The sequence below is a fragment of the Perissodus microlepis genome, chromosome 20, assembly GCF_051167445.1.
Source record: "Perissodus microlepis isolate ML-2025 ecotype Zambia chromosome 20, ASM5116744v1, whole genome shotgun sequence".
NCBI classification, from domain to species: Eukaryota; Metazoa; Chordata; class Actinopteri; order Cichliformes; family Cichlidae; genus Perissodus; species Perissodus microlepis.
The window spans coordinates 19,063,006-19,083,123 of NC_140480.1; the positions used below are offsets into that span (position 1 = coordinate 19,063,006).

General features: G+C 40.6%; 1 protein-coding gene across 2 annotated transcripts; it reads left to right on the forward strand.

Annotated features, from left to right (window-relative positions):
- Positions 1-770: 770 nt before the first annotated feature.
- phc2a (polyhomeotic homolog 2a (Drosophila)) lies at positions 771-19,484 on the forward strand. Of its 2 annotated transcripts, none has more exons than XM_084917587.1 (7): positions 771-1,073; positions 1,910-2,072; positions 6,604-6,682; positions 7,884-7,995; positions 8,424-8,550; positions 9,756-10,005; positions 15,895-19,484. In XM_084917587.1, the coding sequence occupies exons 2-7, from the start codon at positions 1,935-1,937 to the stop codon at positions 16,047-16,049; spliced, it is 861 nt and encodes a 286-aa protein (XP_084773713.1). In that variant the 5' UTR covers positions 771-1,073; positions 1,910-1,934; the 3' UTR covers positions 16,050-19,484. The 2 variants fall into 2 exon arrangements, with proteins under 2 accessions (XP_084773713.1, XP_084773714.1); XM_084917588.1 differs by lacking the exon at positions 771-1,073 and adding an exon at positions 1,134-1,206.
- Positions 19,485-20,118: the final 634 nt, after the last annotated feature.

Consider the following 20,118-nt stretch of genomic DNA (forward strand, 5'->3'; position numbering starts at 1 on the left):
GTTTTATTGGTAATAATTATTCAAATTTGATTTAATAATATGGCCATGGTTAACCTGGCACAAGTCTATCGATCTATTTCTAAAATATAATGTTTGGGATACAGAATCATATTTTCTATGAAACTGCAAATCTCTGCAGCAGCTCACAGTTATTCATACAGCGTAAATTCCCCTAATGTTAATCAGCCTGAAAATATCTGGCTGATTACAGCCAGATATTTTACATCTGGAAGCTGAACTGAACCGTGTCCACAGGCTGATCTGCACGTCCCACTCTGCACGGTCTCGCATTAACTCTAATTAAATGCTATACTCATATAATCCCGTTCACCTTTTTGTTCCTTTAGAATCGTATGTCATTCACTCTTGTTGTTGTTTGTCTTGTCTTTCTATTCTCCTCTTTTTCCTGTCTTTTCCTCAGCCAACCAGTGGGACGGATGGCTGTTGCTGTGGAGCGATATAAACAAAACGGACTAAACTGACTGAAACGTTTCATTGGTCCGATAAGTTCACTTCCCAGACTTTTGTGTTTTGCAGTGGTTTCACTGCATTTTATACATTTAAAAAATATATATATATTTGTCATCTCACTCGAAAACATTTATTTCGATTAGATGTAAAGAAAGAAGTTCATGTTTTCCGAAGAGATATCTGGAAATTTGAGTTTAGATTCAGGAATCGAAGCGCACATATTTGCACAGCTCTTTTTCCTCTTGGTTGTGGCTTTTAATTTTGAAAGCGCTTGCCGGAAGTGCTTTATGTAACTTTATTTGGCTTGAGAAATGAACACACACGTCCAAGTGTATAGTATTGTGTGCAGAAAGAAGGAGAATGGTGAAACATAGTGCGGTTATGGTAGGGTCGCTAACTTTCCGCGTCCTCGTGTAACGCGGTGGGCCCGCTGCCCGGTAAAGATTCCCGGGTCGGACTCCTTGTCGTTTTCACGCAGGGAGTGTAATCAGTATATGAAAGCGTTGTTTGGAGCCGTTGAACAAAGAGCTTTTCTTCCCTCTACTATTGTTACTGGGACGGCTGGTATCCCTCCGATCCAGAGGCGGTCTCGAACCGTAAAAGTAAGTGAACTCATCTTTAATGTCTTTTTTTAAGGAGAAGAAAAGGTGCGTTTGAATGCGCTAATTTTATCCATTACGCAACCAGCAGGTCCAAGTGTCCGCCTGGCTAAACTGATTTGATTGAAAGCTAGCTGTAAGTTTACGCAACACTGCATATATATATATGTATATATAATAGTATTTACAGGTATATTTGGTTCACACGGGTCTTTCGCTTAAATGTAATGTGTGCGGTTTAAATTTGAGCCAAACTCCTTGTTTTGTTTTCGTTAGCGAGTTTGGAAAACTAACACTCTGCGTTCTTGCTGTTCAAAGTCACACAACCTATAGTGTTAACGTTATCCAGATCACATGCATATATATGGCAGCTTGATTCCACGGTTCTTTCTTTCATTTTTTTTGGTGCTTATTAAATCGTGGGTTTCCACAGCAACCGCGCACGTAGCCTAACTGAGGTCCCCCTTTGTAAGAGTGACTCACGCCATTCTTAAATCTGGAAATTCAGATTCAGTTAAGGCACATATATACGCTCAAATCGGACCGGGACACAGTGGATCCCGTCTTTATATCAGCATGAGTTAAAACTCAGATTAGTGCAAGAAGTTGGCAAAAGAACCAAAGTTTACATGACTGAAAAAACAGCTGCTGTAAGGGATTCAGGATCCAAAAGTGTTGCTGAAAGATTAAAACTAACACTTTTCATAATCAGTGTTATATCAACGCGGTGAGCTTTGCCAGAGACACTGAGTAACATTTAATTGTCTCTTCCAAATAATGTGAGACTTCGTCCACATGGCGAGCACTTGTTGAGTTTGTCATGTTGCTCCTGTTGACAGGTGAGGGGTGCCCTGTGCTCCAGTCATGACCTCTGGGAATGGGAACACTAACAGCACCCAAAACAATGGAGAGAGTAAACCTGCCCAGGCCATAGTCAAGTCTCACATCCTCACCCATCTCATAGAAGGCTTCGTTATCCAAGAGGGTGCAGAGCCTTTCCCTGTGAGTACCGGAGCTATGTATGTTTCTGTTAATGCAAATGTTTGTTGAGTGCATGAATACACAGCCTGAAAGTGACAACAGAAGATTAGATTTGATATATCTGACAGAATATAATGTTTTGTGTTGTGTTTGTCAGCTGTTCCTCTCAGACTTCAGGTTTCTAACAGTCTGAGTCCTAATCCTCAGAACCCTTTGCACAGTGTTTGGCTCTTTCTATCAAAAGACTTCTTATAGAAAAACAATATTGATTTTCTTTCATCCTCGTCTCTTTTCACCATTTTCAAAGAGAAACACTTGCGTGAAACTTCACCTTACACCGAATTATTTTTTGTTTGCAGGCCTGAGTGCTCCTCATCCTCCCTCTTTGGGATTTTTGAGCCACTAATTGAAATTTTCTTGGCAGAACTGACTTCATGTTTCTATATAGATTATAGTGCATTATGACATTATAATAATTGGCCTCACTTAGTAAATCTGTCCAATAATGTATAAAAAAATAAAAGCATCTTATTTTCTTATATTTACGTGCTGTGTACCTGCTCTACGCCTCACTGGTTAGGATTTCCATGACTGCAGTAAAATTCTTCATCCATCACTTATCTCAGCTGCCCTGAAGAAAAAATTAATTCATGATGATCCCAAAGACTGCAGTTACTAATGACCACTGATGACCTTAAACACATTTTTATAATTTAACATAGTCCATAATCTTGAGCTTGTGTAGCGTTCTGCGTTCTTCATGCAGAAACAACTCAACAAGAAGTAGTTTATATTCCAGAGTTGTGGTGTTCACAGTTCAGCTGTGGTTGTGGTTAAAAACTTAAGAATGATCAGGAGGTTATGGCATCAAATGCAAAACTACATGATCTGCTCCACTTTGTTTATTATGGCAGTTGTTTTCACGAATGGTCTGATAGTCTGTCGTCATGAATTATGGGATGGCGTCTCCCCCTATTTCATAAAGGATGGTCCAGTGACCGTCTTTTCACATAACGTGGCTACTCTGGTTCTGACGATCTGTGCTGATGGTTTTACAAACTCGCTGTAGAAAGCTGGAGCGTGTGGCTCCACGTCCTCCCATTGTGCAAATGTGAAACCAGACTTTCCCGTCTGTGGGAGCTGTTACGTTGCACTTTTGGAGCCAGTGTCTGCGCAGTACTGACTTGAGGTGCAGTCACTGCGTCGAACTCCCGCCCACACCGACTGGACGTGACCACGAACATGCCCCTCTGCTCTTTTAAGGTAGCCCAGCAGCTCCAGTTTGAGGGTATCTGCTGATGGGTTTACCGTTACTGACAGCTTGTTAAATTAAGGTAAATACAATCACGTCACTATGATTCAAAAGACTCACATCTTAACGTCTTATAGTTGTACACAACACCTGACATCACTCTGTAGCTCCTGGTGGTGATTTGTTTGCTAGATTAGCTGTTAGCATATGCAGTGTGTTAAAGACTTGTTACTGGCTAGTTAGCAGTGCTACACACATTTTTGAAGGATTTATTACTCCTTAGTTTGTGTTGTCTTATTTTAAACAGAGGTGACGTCAGCAGAGTTGCTTTTAGAATTATCTGGACATTAAAAGTCATTCTTTGAGATTTTAACATAAGACTGAGGATGATATAGAACTGCAGATTTAAACAGTCTTAGATCCACTCACAGAGCACTCTGCTGACATGGAAACATTAAATAAAATGTTAGATCTAAAAATGCAGCAGAGGGTTTGATAGAAGTTTAATTTGTCCTTTTCATGTAATAACAGAGTCCACATTATTATGAACAGATAGTGAGGGAGACCAAGCTGGGTGTCCAGAGGTTTGGAGAAGCTTGTTTCCTTTCTGTCACCACAGCTGTCCTGTGCCAGATGTTCTGTTGACTCACTGAGAGACATCATTTCAGAAACATCAGGACTGAAGCTTATCGCAGGGATCAGCCTGCTAGAACAGCCTGTTTCAGTTTAAGCGTTGTTTTCAATAAATTTAATGCTCAAAAAAGGTTTTGTGTTCCATGTTGAAGCAAAATATGATTTTTGCCATTTTTCAAGTGGTCTTAAAGTTTTGGACTGTGTATTATCCTCTCTGGTTACTCTGGAATGAATGGCTTTGAATGACTTTATGGCAAATAAGACTCTATTAGCAAAACACAATGTGAAAGAATTCCTTATTAAAGTGAATAAGTGAAGACCTTTGACTTTCATCAGGTTTTATTTAATGCTGTCAAAGAAAATCTCATGTTCTCTTTATGCAGTTGAATATATTCAGTGTTTAAAGCAGAAACTGTGCAGGTCTGAGATCAGCAGCTTTCCTAAACACTGTTTATGCTCCTATGTAATGACTCCAGTTACATGGATGTTTAATCTCTTTGACTTTTTGAAGTTTAGTCCAATGTAATGTGGGTAGTTACCATTAAGAGTGGACATATAAGAATATTTATCTGTTGTCACTGGGCAGGGTGAGGAATCCTAGGTCAGCATCTGTTACTCTAGAGACAAAATAATCATCACAAACTGTCAAATGTGAAGTTTATCCCTAAAAGATGTGGAGACAGAAACATGCAGCTGTTTACAAATATTTATTTAACAGCTCTGCAGAGGAAAAGGAGAACAGTTCAGCCTGTAATGTAACAGTAATGTTGGTGACTGGGCAGCGCGATGACTTTTGGACCTCGGTGTAACAGCATCAAGTTAGAAGTTAGAATCAAACTTATGGGAGAGGGTAGCCCTCAAACACGTAATGAGAACGACCAATAACAGCTGAAACCATCTTTGGGTAAAACTTATCTGAGAAAATGTGTTTTTGTTTAGTTTTACCACAGTCCCATCTGCTTTATGGCCTGTGCTGCAGATAGACACCAGGGGGCAGTAGAGATGGCTCCAGGTGTTTTCTACATTCATTGGTCTGAATGAGTAATGTCACATTAACAAGATGAGGATTGTGCACGCCCCTGCCCAGTGTCTTAAGTTTCTGCCTTATTACTGTTTTGGAGAATGCTGTGTGTGTGTGCGTGTGTGTGTGCGTGTGTGTGTGTGTGTGTGTGTGTGTGTGTGTGTGTGTGTGTGTGTGTGTGTGTGTGCACGTGCACACACTGTAATTTGATGCCTACATCACATCAAATTACAGTGAGGTAATTTAAAGTGATGTAGGCAGGGTAAAAATGCTAAAGTTTTATCAGCATTTCAAAAACCAAACATGAGCACACTGTGCATGTGTGTGCAAAAGTTCAAGGCCTTAACTTTATACAAAGTCTGTTTGGGCTGAACAAGTGAAGTAAGGTTTAGTGACTGAGGGGAAAATGCTGAAATTTGTGCTCTTTGAGCACTTTGCCTGGGCTGAGCCACCTGACTGCTAAGTGGTAGCCTGTATCACCATGTTCAGTTTCATGCTCCTCCAAAAGTACAACAAACTGCATGTAAATCAGTGCCTTTGTTACAACATCAACAGCATGGTTCATTTTAAACACCTATTTGCACAACGCCTCCTGGTGTATAACACAATGCAAAAATACCAGTTAAAATTCTGGGTTTGATTCAGTCACTTTAACTCCTCCTCAGAGGCTTGATATTTTTCCCAACCATAAAAAACTACTCAAAAAACACTAAAGATAAAAAGCCTGAAATTTTCACTGTTTTTTGTTTGGTTTCTTACCATCTAAATTGTTAATTAGTATAAGCAATGTGAGCGACACAGAGAAACCATGAAGGTCCTGGGTTCGAATCAGCTATCTGGGGCCTTTCTGTGGGGAGTTTGCATGTTCTCCCCTTGTCTGCATGGGGTTCCCTGCAGGTACTCTGGTACTCGTTCTTCCTCCCACAATCCAGAGACATGTAGTTGGTGGGATTAGGTTAAAGTGATGATTCTAAATTGCCGATAGGTATGAATGTAAGTGCAAACTAATGTCTGTCTCTCTGTGTTAACCTGCAACATGACCTGTGTAGGCGGTACCCTGTGTTTTGCCACATGGAAGCTGGGATAGGCTGAATAGGAGAAAAATATTTTTGTTTTGTTTTATTTATTTTTTGCCAACACAAATAAGATCTTACTCTCACAGCAACTTTAATAAGTGCTTTTATTTATTTAGATTACTTCCTTCTTCTGTTGCTCTGTCTAAGCAGATTTCTGTAATTCTATAATTCAAGCCAACGACATGTTTGTTAAACCGTTTCCTAACAAGACCGTTGGAAGAAGCCTCAGCATCAATATTAACTATGAGCTGTTTATCTTTATTAAAAGACTATGTATAACAGGCTTTTAAGTCATGTTTTTAACCACAGTCTTCTTAAAAAGCTTTTATTTTTGCTAATTATAGAATTATTCCTAAATAGTTCTAGGATGACGTCAGTTCTGCCTCCATAACCCACCAGCTGATCGCTGTAAGATTTAAGAGAGACACAAGGCCTTTTATTTCCCACTAGGACAAGAGTGATTATAGGTCATACTATTAAGAAAGTTTCATTCATGTACATGCTTATGAATGATTTCATCCAACAGTATTTAATAAGCATGAGTGCACTGATACGTTTTTGTGTCTGCAGGTGGAACGTCCATCTTTCTCAATAGAGAATCTAAGAAGATATACACCAGATTCAAAGATGGACAGCCTGTCAACAAAGGGTTTGTCAAATTTAAACGTTTCTCTTTCTCAGAATATGGGCTTGGTTTGGGCACGCTTGTCCCTGTAAATCAGTCCAAAGCTGTACTGAGTGGTTGTCTTTATTCCTCAGATTCCTTGTAGACTTTCAAAATCAGTGCCCAGGACTATGAAGCTGTTTTTGTGGCTCTTGGTGGCCCGACACTTTACTAAGACAAGCTATAAAATTAATTTATAACTTTTTAGAAATGCATTTTTCTGAATTTTTTTAGTTATTGTTCTGTCTCTCACTGTTCAAATCAACTGAAATTGTAGACTAGAGGTAGATTTCTTTATTTAGTGGGCAAACTTACAAAATCAGCTGGTGTTCAAATAATTTTTTCCCTGACTGTAGATTGTACCAACATCAATTTGTGTCCCACTGTTTTCCAACTGTCAGTAGGGTTTTGGATGGCCCTTTGTAATAAATGTATAAATGAAAATCATTACTGTGCCTCAGCATATTTGACCCGTCCAACACGCCCAACACTTCTTCACCAGCTGGGTTTGTGACAAAGATTTGATTGACTGCAGAGCTTCAGAATACACAGTAAGCTGTAGTCAGTAACGTCCACACCTTCATCCTTGCTCAGTTATATGCAAGATTGAGGAGATTTCCAGCATTTCTTTTCTGAGGGTGCATGTAGAGGTAGAAGGTGTAGGACAGCATCATGTTGAAGATGCTTAAAAGCATAAGAGCAAGCAGGGACGCTTGTTTTGCATCACTTTTGAATGGGCTCTGAACAGGAACGTTTTACAGAATGATGCCATATGCATTTTCATGGAAGGACGGTATCATCAAAAGCTCCCTAAGTTGGAACAGTTTGTTAATTTAATTTCATATCGTACAAGTGAAACCAAGTCCAGTCTGATCTGTCACTACCACAGGGATTGGTCGAAGGGTTTTGAAAGTAGCAAAGTGATCTCAGCTGCACATATAAACGTGTTTTGGCTGCTCAGTGAGACTAAAAAAGTGCCATTAAATTTCATTCAGCATTTATTTTGTGTAAGAAAGCAGTCAGGAATACTGGGCATAAAGGGAGTTGTGTAGAACTCTAGAGTTGTGTTAGCCCCTTGTTTTGGTTAACAGCTTTGGTGTTGGTGCTGCTGGATGCAGTTCTTTTTACTGGATGTTCAACAGTTTCAGCGTGATGATCACAAAGATTGTGTTGACTGTTCCCTCAGAGGTAAAGGGCCAACAGGAGCCCATGCTGACCTGTGAATTATGCGGCAGGGTGGATTTTGCCTACATCTTCAAAAGATCTAAGAGGTTCTGTTCTACGGTGTGCGCTAAACGGTAAGATCATTGTCTTCATTTTCACAGTTCACTGTGGTTCACTGCCTTAATATTGTCTCCGAGCTGATACATCATTAGTCAACATTTAGGAGAATATGACTGAGGAAGCTACTTGAGTGTTTGGTCCAGTCTTTGCCTGTGACCTCAGTGTCACATGTTTCTCTCCCGTGTGCAGTGACTTGCTGTGTGCTATAGTTCCAGCTATTTTAAAATATTTTAGGGTCTTTACCTTAGAATATAAAGCATCTTGAGGTGACTACTGTTGTGAACTGGCGCTATAGAAATAAAATGGAACTGAATACAAAGAACACTTCTACTGAGAATGACAAAGGAATAACTTAATTCACAACACACCAGACGTAAACATCTAGTTCAGACTTGTGAATGATGCACAGATTTTGAACTTGCCTTGTTTGCTATCCTTGTAGTTACAATGTGGGATGCACAAAGCGAATGGGTCTGTTCCCGAACCGCAAAACCACCCTGGAGAACATGAAGAAGCAAAAAGCTGTGAATGGAAACCACAAAAACACCATCATAGACTCTAAAAAGAAGGTGAGACAGTCAGGACTATTTACCCTAATGAAGTGAAGGATAACTGAGAGTGGTTTGCAAAGATGGTGGTGGTTGGTGCTTTGAACCCCGGCTGCTCCAGTCTGCATGTGGCTAACATTGTAACGTTAGTAAGATGCTGAACCCAAGTTACTCCCAGTGCATCCATCAGACTGTAAATGTTACATAGAAGTGCAGAGTGTGTGTGGGTTTGCTGTGTCTCTCAGTACAGTCTCAACAGCATAGAGGAGGTTTCAGTACTCTAGCAGAGCTGAACACGGCCATAGAAGCTCTTTAAGCTGTCAGCAGGACTGGTATCTGCTCCTTTGTGTAAGAAGGAACAGGATAAGCACTGCCCAAACCAGAGAGTGGATATCTCTGACCAAACAATCAGAAACGAGCTTTATCAGGATGGCCTGAGGGCACGAGTCCTTCAGTGGCCTTGTGCTTCCTGCAGTTTCTGAAGGATGAAGAACTGAAATGTTTGAAGGTTGCCATGTTGCCGCCATCCTGGAGGTCCAGACTGGCTCTTAGTCCACATTCTTGTGCCTTCCCAGTGTCATCAGCATGGACCCTACCACTAACAAGGGTGATCAAAACACAAACAACCAAAATATAAATAAACATGAGGCTAAGAAGAATTCTGGATTCTGCTGGTAAAAAAATGGGTACCAAACTTTTGAATATGGTTATATAGTCATATATATATATATATATATATATATATATATATATATATATATATATATATATAATTTATTTATTTATTTATTTATTTTTTTCCAGTTTTTATGACCACAGATTGTAGCTGCTGGCTTTTGAGTTGTGGCTGTTTGACCAAACCTCTGGTACCAGCTTCTTAAAAGTAAATGATAAGATTTAAGCTACAGCTGAGTCAGTTTACCTGAGTTTACATGATTCTTGCATTTTTCAAATAATTCTGGCACTTTAGGTTTTGTTTGTCAGTAATGAGACAGAAGACATTCTTTTGAAAAGGTGTCGAACAGACATTTTTAAGTTCAAATGGGGATGATGGTAGACATTTTATTCATCAGAAAAGCTGTTAGGTATCGTATGTATGTATGTATGTCTGTCTGTCTGTCTGTCTTTTCTCTTTTCTTTTTTTTTTAAAATGAGACTGATGTATTACATCTATAAATGAGAGAAAAACCTCAATATAGTCCCATTTTTCTCTCGGACTCCCTCAGACTGCTCCCTGTGTTCAGAAGCCTGCTGCTGCTCTGCCTACTGCTCACTCAGTCCACCCTGCACAGGAGGATTCAAATCAGTGTTCAGATTTGTCCCTCTACAAAAGACCCCCATCCCCCGTGTCAGTTCCCCAGCGCCTGCCTGTGACACAAGGCTCTGAGCTGCCACTGCTGCACCATGGCTTCCTGCCCAGTGATCCGGGGCAGTGGAACATAGAGGACGTTTACGAGTTCATCTCGTCTCTGCCAGGTGGGTGCTCAATCTGGTAACGCCTGCGTTCATATCCAGCTGTGCATTTTTCCTTCTTTACAGTGCAGAAAGAGTCAAGTGTGCACAACTCTACAGAGGCTCTTCTCATTTATTCATAATTTGTTTCTATGGAGACAGACAAACTTGTAATAACTTAAACTGAACATTAATCTACGAATCGTTAAAGGCACTTAACTCAATCGATGACAACTAAAAATCTCAACCAGTCTAAATCTCAGTGACCTGAAGTTTTGTGAAAATCTTGTGAATGTTCTAACCCTGAGAGGAAGCCACTTAGGGGTTTCAAACTGATACCATCGGTGTATCTACTATCTGCTCTCAGACAAGTTCCAGTGTCAGTCATCTTGGACTCAGCGTCAGAATCAGAATACTTCCTCAGGGATTAATAAAGTTTTCTGATTCTGTTTCAGAGGTGAGAAGTCGCGTTTTCTAAAAATCTTGTGAATGCAGTAACTGGACATGACGTAGGATAGGTCTATCTCCTAAATATCTTTGACGAGTTCAAATCTCAGTGACCTCGACCTCAAGGTTAGTGGTCAAGTTTCTGTAACCTTCTGAATGCAGTAACTCAACAACAAAGTCACCTCGGATTTTAAAACTGATACCAGATGTGTATCTACAAGGAGCTAAGGGGTTGCACTGGCAGCTGCCAGCAAGTTTGTTTTTCCAGTGAAATATATAAAAATGCCAAAGATGATACAGTTTGTCAGGCATAAAATAATATTTTTACACCACCAAGGTATTACCAAAGAGCCTTTGGGATGGTGTGTTGGGTATGTTCTTTAAAAACTCGAGATATCTGGACAAATGGAGGACAGAACAAGCTGTCTAGAGCAGCTGACCAAATTTAAAAAATCCAGCAAAGATCTGACGCAGATTAAATTGATCCTGACTCGGCTGATCCTGTGGTTTGCTGAAGCCTCATCATCAATTGATTGATTGATTGATTGATTGATTGATTGATTGATTGATCATACTTTATTCAGCCCAAGGGAAATTGGGTTAAGGCTGCCAGCCGTGCCAGCGCTATCTTACCCTTCTGACCATACATACATTACACAAACATCACATGGGGAAGACAGGTCAGAGAGGTATAACAATGGAAAATACACAACATGAGGAAAGACGAGGAGAAAAAAGAACTCCCCCCAGACTGAGCTCCAACTGGGAGACCAGTTTGAGAACAGAAAAAAAACAAAACACCTCAGCGCATACAAAAAGCACATGACTATCAATACACCATAGAAACACAAGACAAGCAACAGGGGCGGGCAAAGGGTAATAGAGAGCCGGTGTAAACAGCGCATCCGGTCCTGCAGCATGTCTGCGCTGGTCCAGTTGATCGCCATCTTCCCCGGGAGGGGACAAGCATCGAAGGCGTTTGGAAAGGGAGGGGGGATGAGTGTGTATCAGTGTATGTGTATGTGTGTGTGTGTGTGTCCAGAGTTCAGCTGAGACGGTGTCCTTCGCCCTGCCAGGCTAAGTAAACAGTCTTCCAGCCAACTCAGGTGGCCTTGCATAGGGGAGGAACAGTCTAAGCACCGTCTGTTATCAGGGTGTTTTTGTTCAGCTCCAGCCTTGAGATCACAGCTGGCGCCGAAGTGGTAGCCGCATGAAGTGATGGTGGTTTTTACTTTAGTGCGAACAACTCATGTGAATTTCAAAGCTGTTCTAACAGTCCGACACTGGTCTCTCAATCTCCTGTTGGAGAGCTGTGAGCTTCTCCATGATGTTATCAAACTTATGCTTCGTGATGTTGTCATTCTGGGTGGCTGTAGCTCAGGAGGTAGAGCAGGTCACTTACTGATTGGAAGGTTGGAGGTTCGATCCCAGGCTCCTCCAGTCTGCATGCCAAGTATCCTTGGGCAAGATACTAACCCCAAGTTGCTTTCCGATGCATCCATCGGAGTATGAATGTGTGTGAGTGTAGTTAGAAAGCACTCAGTATAGAGGTAGTGCTTGTGAGAATGGGTGTGACTGGGTGAATGTGGTGTGTTGTATAGAGCGCTTTAAGTACTCCGGGAGAGTAGAAAAGCGCTATATAAGAATCAGTCCATTTACCATCAGTCCATTCTTGTGCTCAAAGAGCCGATTCTGAGAACTCACGACTGCAGTGAGCTTCTCCAAGGTGTAATCAAATTTTCGCTCGAAGGTCTTATTCTGAGTGTTCTTCTCCAAGATATTATCCGTGCTGCGCGTGTCACTTCCAGTTAGTAGCACAGGTCAACTTCTAATTGGAAGGTTGGTAGTTCGATCACCATCCTCTAACTGAAGCATCAGAGAGCAACTTGGAATTAGTATCTAATCTAATTAGGCAAGCTGAAGAGGGCGGTGATCGAACTACCAACCTTCCAGTTAGTAGATGACCTGTGCTACTAACTGGAAGTGACAGCCAGCCCAGTGTGGTAGAACAGTCCCCACCAACAATAACTGCTTCCTGAGAGTGGCTGTTTTCAGGTCATCAAGCCACTGATGTAATGACACTGAGTATTCAGGACCACCTGTATGTCTGTGTGAAGGGGAGTGAAACAGCAATGATGGCTGAGAATATCCATGGAAGACAAAAGGCTGCATTTAACTGCAAAACACAAGTTTGGCTTTCCAAGTAACTTAAGGGTTAACCCAGGGTTTTCTGTACTACTAAGGTGGTTTACTCCTTAACAGGGTAAGTCGTCATGGTAACTTGTGCTGTGAACCTATCTAGCTCTGAAGCAGGTTAAAATCCAGATCAACAATCAGTTCTCCAGAAAGTAGCATCACCTGTCCTGGAAAATCTGCCCGACCTCTGTACACACACAGTAGGAGGGTTTATTGTTTTTTAATGGAGGTGTCTTTGTTTCCCTAATGAACGTCTGTAATGTCGATGATTAGACACAACTTCATTCTGCGACACCACGCCCGACATGTTGGCAGAACCTTCACTGTATATCAAAGTCATACATACATTATGTTTGAATTCTATTTTTATATTTAATGTTTGCTCTCAAATCCAACACTGAGTGTGCAGCTGAGAGAATAAAAGCTGAAACCGTTAGAAGCAGGTTTCAGTTTAAAATCGGCTGGAAGTGCCACATTTACAGTTTGTTTTAAGCGTATTATAGAGTTACTGCTGGTTGAATGTGTTTTATATGTGCAGCTTGTTAAACTGTGCTTTGCTAAAAAACACTGAATGAATCACAAACTGTCACATTGTCACAAGAACACAGGACACATGTTACGATTACCTGTTCATTAGTTTAAAGCTTTCCAGTAAGCTTTAAACTGGATCCATTTAAAGATTAAAGTTGCAGAGCTCTAATGTTTAACCATCAGCTTAGGAATCAGCAGTGAGAGTGCACTCAATGTTAAAATGATCAACTGGATTTAAAATGATACCATTCTGTGTGCTGAATCACCACGTTAACAATGAATGATCGTGTCTTTTTTTACAACAGTGTTTCATTTTATTGACATGTTTTCTATGTTTCTTATAGATTTTAACACATTTCTAGTAAAGCTGTCACATGGATCATTTTCTGTGATCCATAAAGGCTGGTAATGTAAATGTGCATTTGAAGTGTTTTAAGTAGCAGGTCATTTCAAATGCAACATTTCTGTCAGCTGAACAAACATCAGCAAACACACAAACTGTGTGTGTGTGTGTGCAGTCTGTGACAGTGTGTTGCTAACTAAAGGTCCAGCTGCTGGATTCCCAGGGAGAGAAAAGAGTGTAACTTTAGTCAGAGATGGAGGAAGACAGATGAACAGGTTATAGTTAAAGGTAAGAGCTGCAGATTTAAAGGTTACATGTAATGTCCTCATTTTTATTCCCATATTGGATCTGTATATAATGTGTTTTGATAAGTTGTATATTTTCACATTGTGAAACTCCCTGCAAAACGAGCTAAGTATAGTAACTTTGTGTTATTCAAATGCTGATGTTGCATGGTAGTTTTGTGCAGGTTAAACAGGTTAGCTTGCTCACAGTCAGTGTTGGGTTACATTAAATGTAGCAAAGATTAATGTGGACTGGAGCTGCTGTCGCTTAGATTCATTCACTGAATTTCTACCAACTGTATAAAGACAGTGTACAGTGTACTGTTAGAGTAGGATAAGTCAGCAAAGATGGCTCAGCAAACATCTGCTTACATTTAGTTGAATTCAGTTGTGTAAATCCACAAAGAGCAGCAGGTCAGCTGACCTGTTCACTAATAATCACAACTGATGTAGAGTTACTGAATCCCACCTTAAACCCCGACTGTAAACGTTTTTCTGTTTAGATGTGGAGGCAAAGTCGCCCTCTACAATATAAGCAACAGAAAATAATGATGTTTGGAAACTGTCTTTCACTGCCTGTGTCCTGCATCACTCGTTTAAGCTTAGTGCATTCATTAGAATTAGAAAGTAGATTTGTATTCTCCCGTTGTAGTCTAATGTAAAACTAGGTTTAGTTACCTTTGGTAGAATTGTCCTTCATGGAGCTACTCTTTACTTCCTTACTTTGAGTACATTTCACTTGTTTACTTATGCTCGAGTAAAATTGATTTAATACTTCAACTTTTACTGCAGTATTTTTTTTAATTCAGGTATTTGCACTTCAGCCTATTTCAATAATGTCTGTACTTCTGACACTCTGTGCCTTCATAAATTAGACAGCAAAGCTTTGACAATCTCTCTGAGATTGCAACCAATCTGTCCAAGTGAGGCTATGACTATTTGCTGAAAGGTTACCTTCTGTCAGGGGATATTTGCTGTCTTTAAAAAATAATAATAAAATATCAATATTTGGGTTCCCCGTATTAATACAATATGCCTGCGAAAAATTTGGTAATGCTATGCTGTATCAATTTTTTCCTCCACCCCCTTTGAGCTTAGTGATGCAAGGCTTGGATGCAGTTGCTCAGCTGTGGAAAACTGCTCCATGAGCCCCTCTCCACCCTTTTCTTGATCTAATCTGAAGACCACCTGAAGTTTGGAGCTGACTGTGATTTTATGTGGCCTACCACTCCATGTCTGGGTTGCTGTTATTCCCAAGTACCACTAACTAGATCATTGAAAAGATCATTGGAGCCTCTGTTCCCTCCATCACAGACACTTATCGCACCCACTGCATCTGCAACGCCACCAGCATCGTGGACGACCCCACACACCCCTCACACACACTCATCATCCTGCTGCCTTCTGGCAAGAGATACCGCAGCATTCGGCCCTCACTGCCAGACTGCCAAACAGTTTCTTCCCTCACACTCCAGAACACTCAGTGACTGGACCGACACGCTGACACACACCTTCTTACACCAAGTGACTTTTTGCACAACACTCAGTCTTTTGTGCATTTCTATTGCACTGTTGTGTCTGTATCATTCTGTTGTGTCTTTGTTGTAGACCATGTAGCACCATGGTCTTGGAGGAACGCTGTCTCGTCTCACTGTGTACTGCACCACTACACATGGTTGGAATGACAATAAAGCCACTTGACTAACAGCTGACTGCAGAACATTTAGTAGTCAGGATTTTTACTGATTTTTACTCGTGAACTCGAGGCTGGTCACGAACATGATCCTGACGGACATCAGGCTGGTCGACTTTGGCCACACAACAAAGGCAGCAGTGAAATTGTAAGAAGTGAAGCTGAACACCAAACAGGTGTTAACAGCATGGAAATCCCAACCCTCTATGCAGATTAGGGTTGTCACTATCTGATTATTACACAACAACAGTCGATCATAGTGATTTCTTTGATGCCTGACTTCAGCAGTGTCCTGTTCTGATTCCGCCCTCTTTGTGCTTCCCTTTTCTTGCAAAGAGATTTCCGATAGATTGTTTTACTGTTCTCTGTAAGGACTGCATGTGAGCTGTGAACTCACCATTGTCGCTCTGTTGCTGCAGGCTGCCTGGAAATTGCCGAGGAGTTCCGCTCTCAGGAGATCGACGGGCAGGCCCTGCTGCTGCTGAAGGAGGATCACCTAATGGGAACCATGAACATCAAACTGGGGCCTGCACTCAAGATCTTTGCTCAGATCAGCATGCTCAAAGACTCATAGTTCATCTCATCCAATACATACACAGCTCTCAATGGCAGCTCAGCTATTACTGCACTAACAGGACGTGCTCAGGATTCCCCATGTTAAATAGTTCTCGGCTGAATTCAGGTCCCAAGACAATTTTCATTGATGGATATTTTGTAACTGTCTTCTGACCTAATGGCCGTCAGCTCCAACGTTTACACTGAAAACTTCACTGTGCCCTGTGGTTGGGAGGGCTGCTGTGTTACCTAGGCAGTGTAGAAAAAAGTTTGATTACGAATACATTTAGTTTTTTATAGTGTTTATTGTACCTTAAGTTTAGCATTTCATTTGTTCTGGAGGGTGACTGTGAAGATTTCAAACGTGTGCCTACTGTTTCAGTAAAATACACTTTATTCAAGCCTCTGCGTCCTGCATGGAGTCAGTTATTCCTTAGTTTGTTTAGTAATCTTTGACTGAAACGGAGGTAAAGATGCAGAACAGCCCAGCTCAGAGCCAAGATGCAGCTGGGAATGTGTAAGAGTATACTCTGTCAGAGCATGTCATTGCTTCATACACAATAACATTTAAAGGTTTTCAGAAAGGTGAACTATGAAGCAAGTTCAGGATAGCCAGGTGTTCTTATTTAGATGGCCCAAATATTCGAGCAGCTACCACAGCAGTGGCTTCACTCACTTAAAATGGGGCTATTTGCCTGAACATTTGTTAAACACAGACTGGTGCTTTCTGATCCTCTCCCAAATTCAAGGAGGCCTGGAAATTGCCTGGAAGTGTGCAGAAACGACAACAATCCAATACACTTTCTGCAAAAAACAGAAATAAGAAACCCTCAAGAGGCTCTTCAGCGATGGTACTTAGACTTTTTTTGTTGTGCTTTTATTGCACTGAAGCCGTCGTAATGTTTTCTTGGTATTGATACACAGAACTACTACTAAAACTGGTCTGTGGAGGTTCATCTCCAGGACAAAACAGAAACTAAACAACATTGTGTATGCTGTGCAGAGCAGTGAGGAGTGCTCAGTCCGTTACATTGGAGAACCTAAACCATAAACACATGGCACAACATAGAAGAGCCATATTGACAGCACACGACTCAGCCGCACATCTGCACCCTAGGACAAAGGAAATAGAAATAGAAAAGACAGATGGTTTGATAGAGGAGTGAAAGAGGAGGCCAATTATGCATACTGTCATCTTTGAACATGAGCTTACGACTCATGGCTCAGAGAAGGTTGGGGACCACTGCCTTAGATGACTCTAGAATGTACTGCATATGTGTCAGCCTTTTAATTACTTAAAAGCTGCCTTATGAAGGTGACATGCTTCATTGCTATATGACAACATTCGTCTAAATCAGTTGGAAGACCTACACTTTTCCATGTTTATGGAATAGTGTTTGTCTGCTTCCACTCTGCCAGACTAAAGATTTCATTGGTGGTGGATGCACAGACAATATCAACTGGTCACAGGATGCCTTCATCAGATGAGCAGCTTGTTTGTTTGTTGGATCAAAAACAAAAACAGGAACAATCAGTCTGCCGAAAGATGATGATTACTTTTGCAAGAATTTGAATTTACAAACACACAGACTCAGGTTGAGGCTGACAGCAGGGGCACCTGTAAAGTTGATGGTGTCCGTTGATTCAGTCACATTTCAGTTCACCACTTGCATTCATTGTTTCTTTACAATGTGCTTCTCGTGTCCTCTGTCCTCTGATCGTCTGCATGTGACCTCAAGCAAACCAAGGATGTGTCAAAAATTAAAATACAGCTGTGGTGGGCTGCATCAAAACAATTCATGATTTAGTTATAAAATTATGTCATTAATATTGTTTATAAAGGTTTACAGATATTACATTGGATTCAAGTTTCCGCCCTTCCTGGGCCACTGAAGGACATTCAAAGAGTGGTCCTGATTCAGTCCCTTTCTGTGTCCCTACTGTCATTGTCCCGTTGGGAGATGAACCTTTGCACCAGTTGGAGGTCCAGATTGCTCTGGAGCAGGTTATTAACAAGCATGCACTGTACATGTTCATCTTTCCTTTGACCATTACTAGTCTCTCAGTTTCCAGTCTCTCCCCAAAGCCATCCCCACAACATGATGCTGCCACCGCATCACTGTGGGGATGGTACTGACCAGGTGATGAGCCGTGCCTGGTTCATCCAGACATCATGATTGGCATTCAAGCCAAACAGGTGAACCTTTGTTTCATCAGACTAAAGAATTTTATTTCTCATGTCATGCATCATTTACTGAGGAGTGGCTTCGTCTGGCAGCTCTACCATACAGGGCTGATTGTTGCAGTGCTTCAGAAATGGATGTCTTGGAAGATGCTCCTCACTCCACAAAGCAGCACTGAAGCTCTGTTGAAGTGACCATCGGGTTCTTGGTCACCTCACTAACTACAGCCTCTCTACCCTGATTGCTCAGATTTGCCAGGCAGGAAGAGAACTGGAGGCCACTGTGCTCACTGGGACAGACAATTCCTTGTAACTGGACACAAAGGAATATATTCTAGCATCCACAGAACTTTCTTTTGTGGTCTTCCAGATCTTTTGGTGTTAGACCTGTTATGGGCTCCTGACCTGTCTCTTGCCCAGGGACAGTTGGAATAGGCTCCAGATTAAGTTTCACACTTTCTTTTTTTTTCTCGATAAAACTTAGAGATGGGGTTGGATCAGGTGACCCTGAAGCTGATATAGGCTGCTTGGAAACCAGCCAAACCAGTTTATTCCTAATGTTGGTCCCAAGCCCAGGTAAATCAGGAGGGTTGCATTGGGAAGTGTAAAACCTTTGCCAAATTAGACATGTAGATAATCCTGGGTTAACAACGCTGCCAAATCGTTGTTCAGTAAATTATGTGCAGTTTGTTCACCTATTAGTTCTGTTTCATTCAGCCGACACTGGGTCCGATGGGTCCCAGATGAAAGAAGAGACAAAAAATGAACACATTTCAATATTTTCTCACAATAATTCGTGATTTATTCTCCCCAGTGTAAGACAAAAAAATCATTTGCTTTAAATTTACATGATCAGAAATCACCCTAGCTTCTTTCTTCATTATAAGGCACACACAGCAGAAACTAAAAGCTTCACATCCTCTCGGCTACAACGTGTTCATGAACGTACACTCACATAAGAACCTCAGTTGAAAAATACAAAACATTTTTTGCAACTTGTTAAAAGTAGAAATGTGTACACACATAAACTGAGTTTGCTTTGTTTTTAAAACCCTTTATTTGATACAAGTATTTTTGAAAATTCTGAAATCAATTCTAACCTTCGATTTATTTATTTTATTAAAGTTGTTATAAATTGTCAGTTGCAAATTGTTTCTGAAGTGCTTCAGTAAAGATAGAAAACAGCAGAGCTACAAGTTACTAATGATGTTGTCATGGCCTCTGACACTGAGCTCTGTGCAGACACTAGAATAAACTGTTGGCATTAAAATAGTTGTGCTGGTCTAATCTCATCTGTCTGATACATCATTTATGTGAATGACGATTTTTCCTCATGCACGAGTTCTGCAGGATTGTGTGTTGGGACCAGTACTTTCCATATTCTACATGCTTCCCTTAGAAATTATTATAATGAAAGTGTTATTATTAAATTATTAGAAACACGTACATTGCACATGATACCTAACAGCTTTTCTGATGAATAAAATGTCTACCATCATCCCCATTTGAACTTAAAAATGTCTGTTCGACACCTTTTCAAAAGAATGTCTTCTGTCTCATTACTGACAAACAAAACCTAAAGTGCCAGAATTATTTGAAAAATGCAAGAATCATGTAAACTCAGGTAAACTGACTCAGCTGTAGCTTAAATCTTATCATTTACTTTTAAGAAGCTGGTACCAGAGGTTTGGTCAAACAGCCACAACTCAAAAGCCAGCAGCTACAATCTGTGGTCATAAAAACTGGAAAAAATTTTTTTATATATATACACATATATACACACACACACACACACATATATATATATATATATATATATATATATATATATATATATATATATATATATATATATATATATATATATATATACATATATACATACATATACATATATACATACATA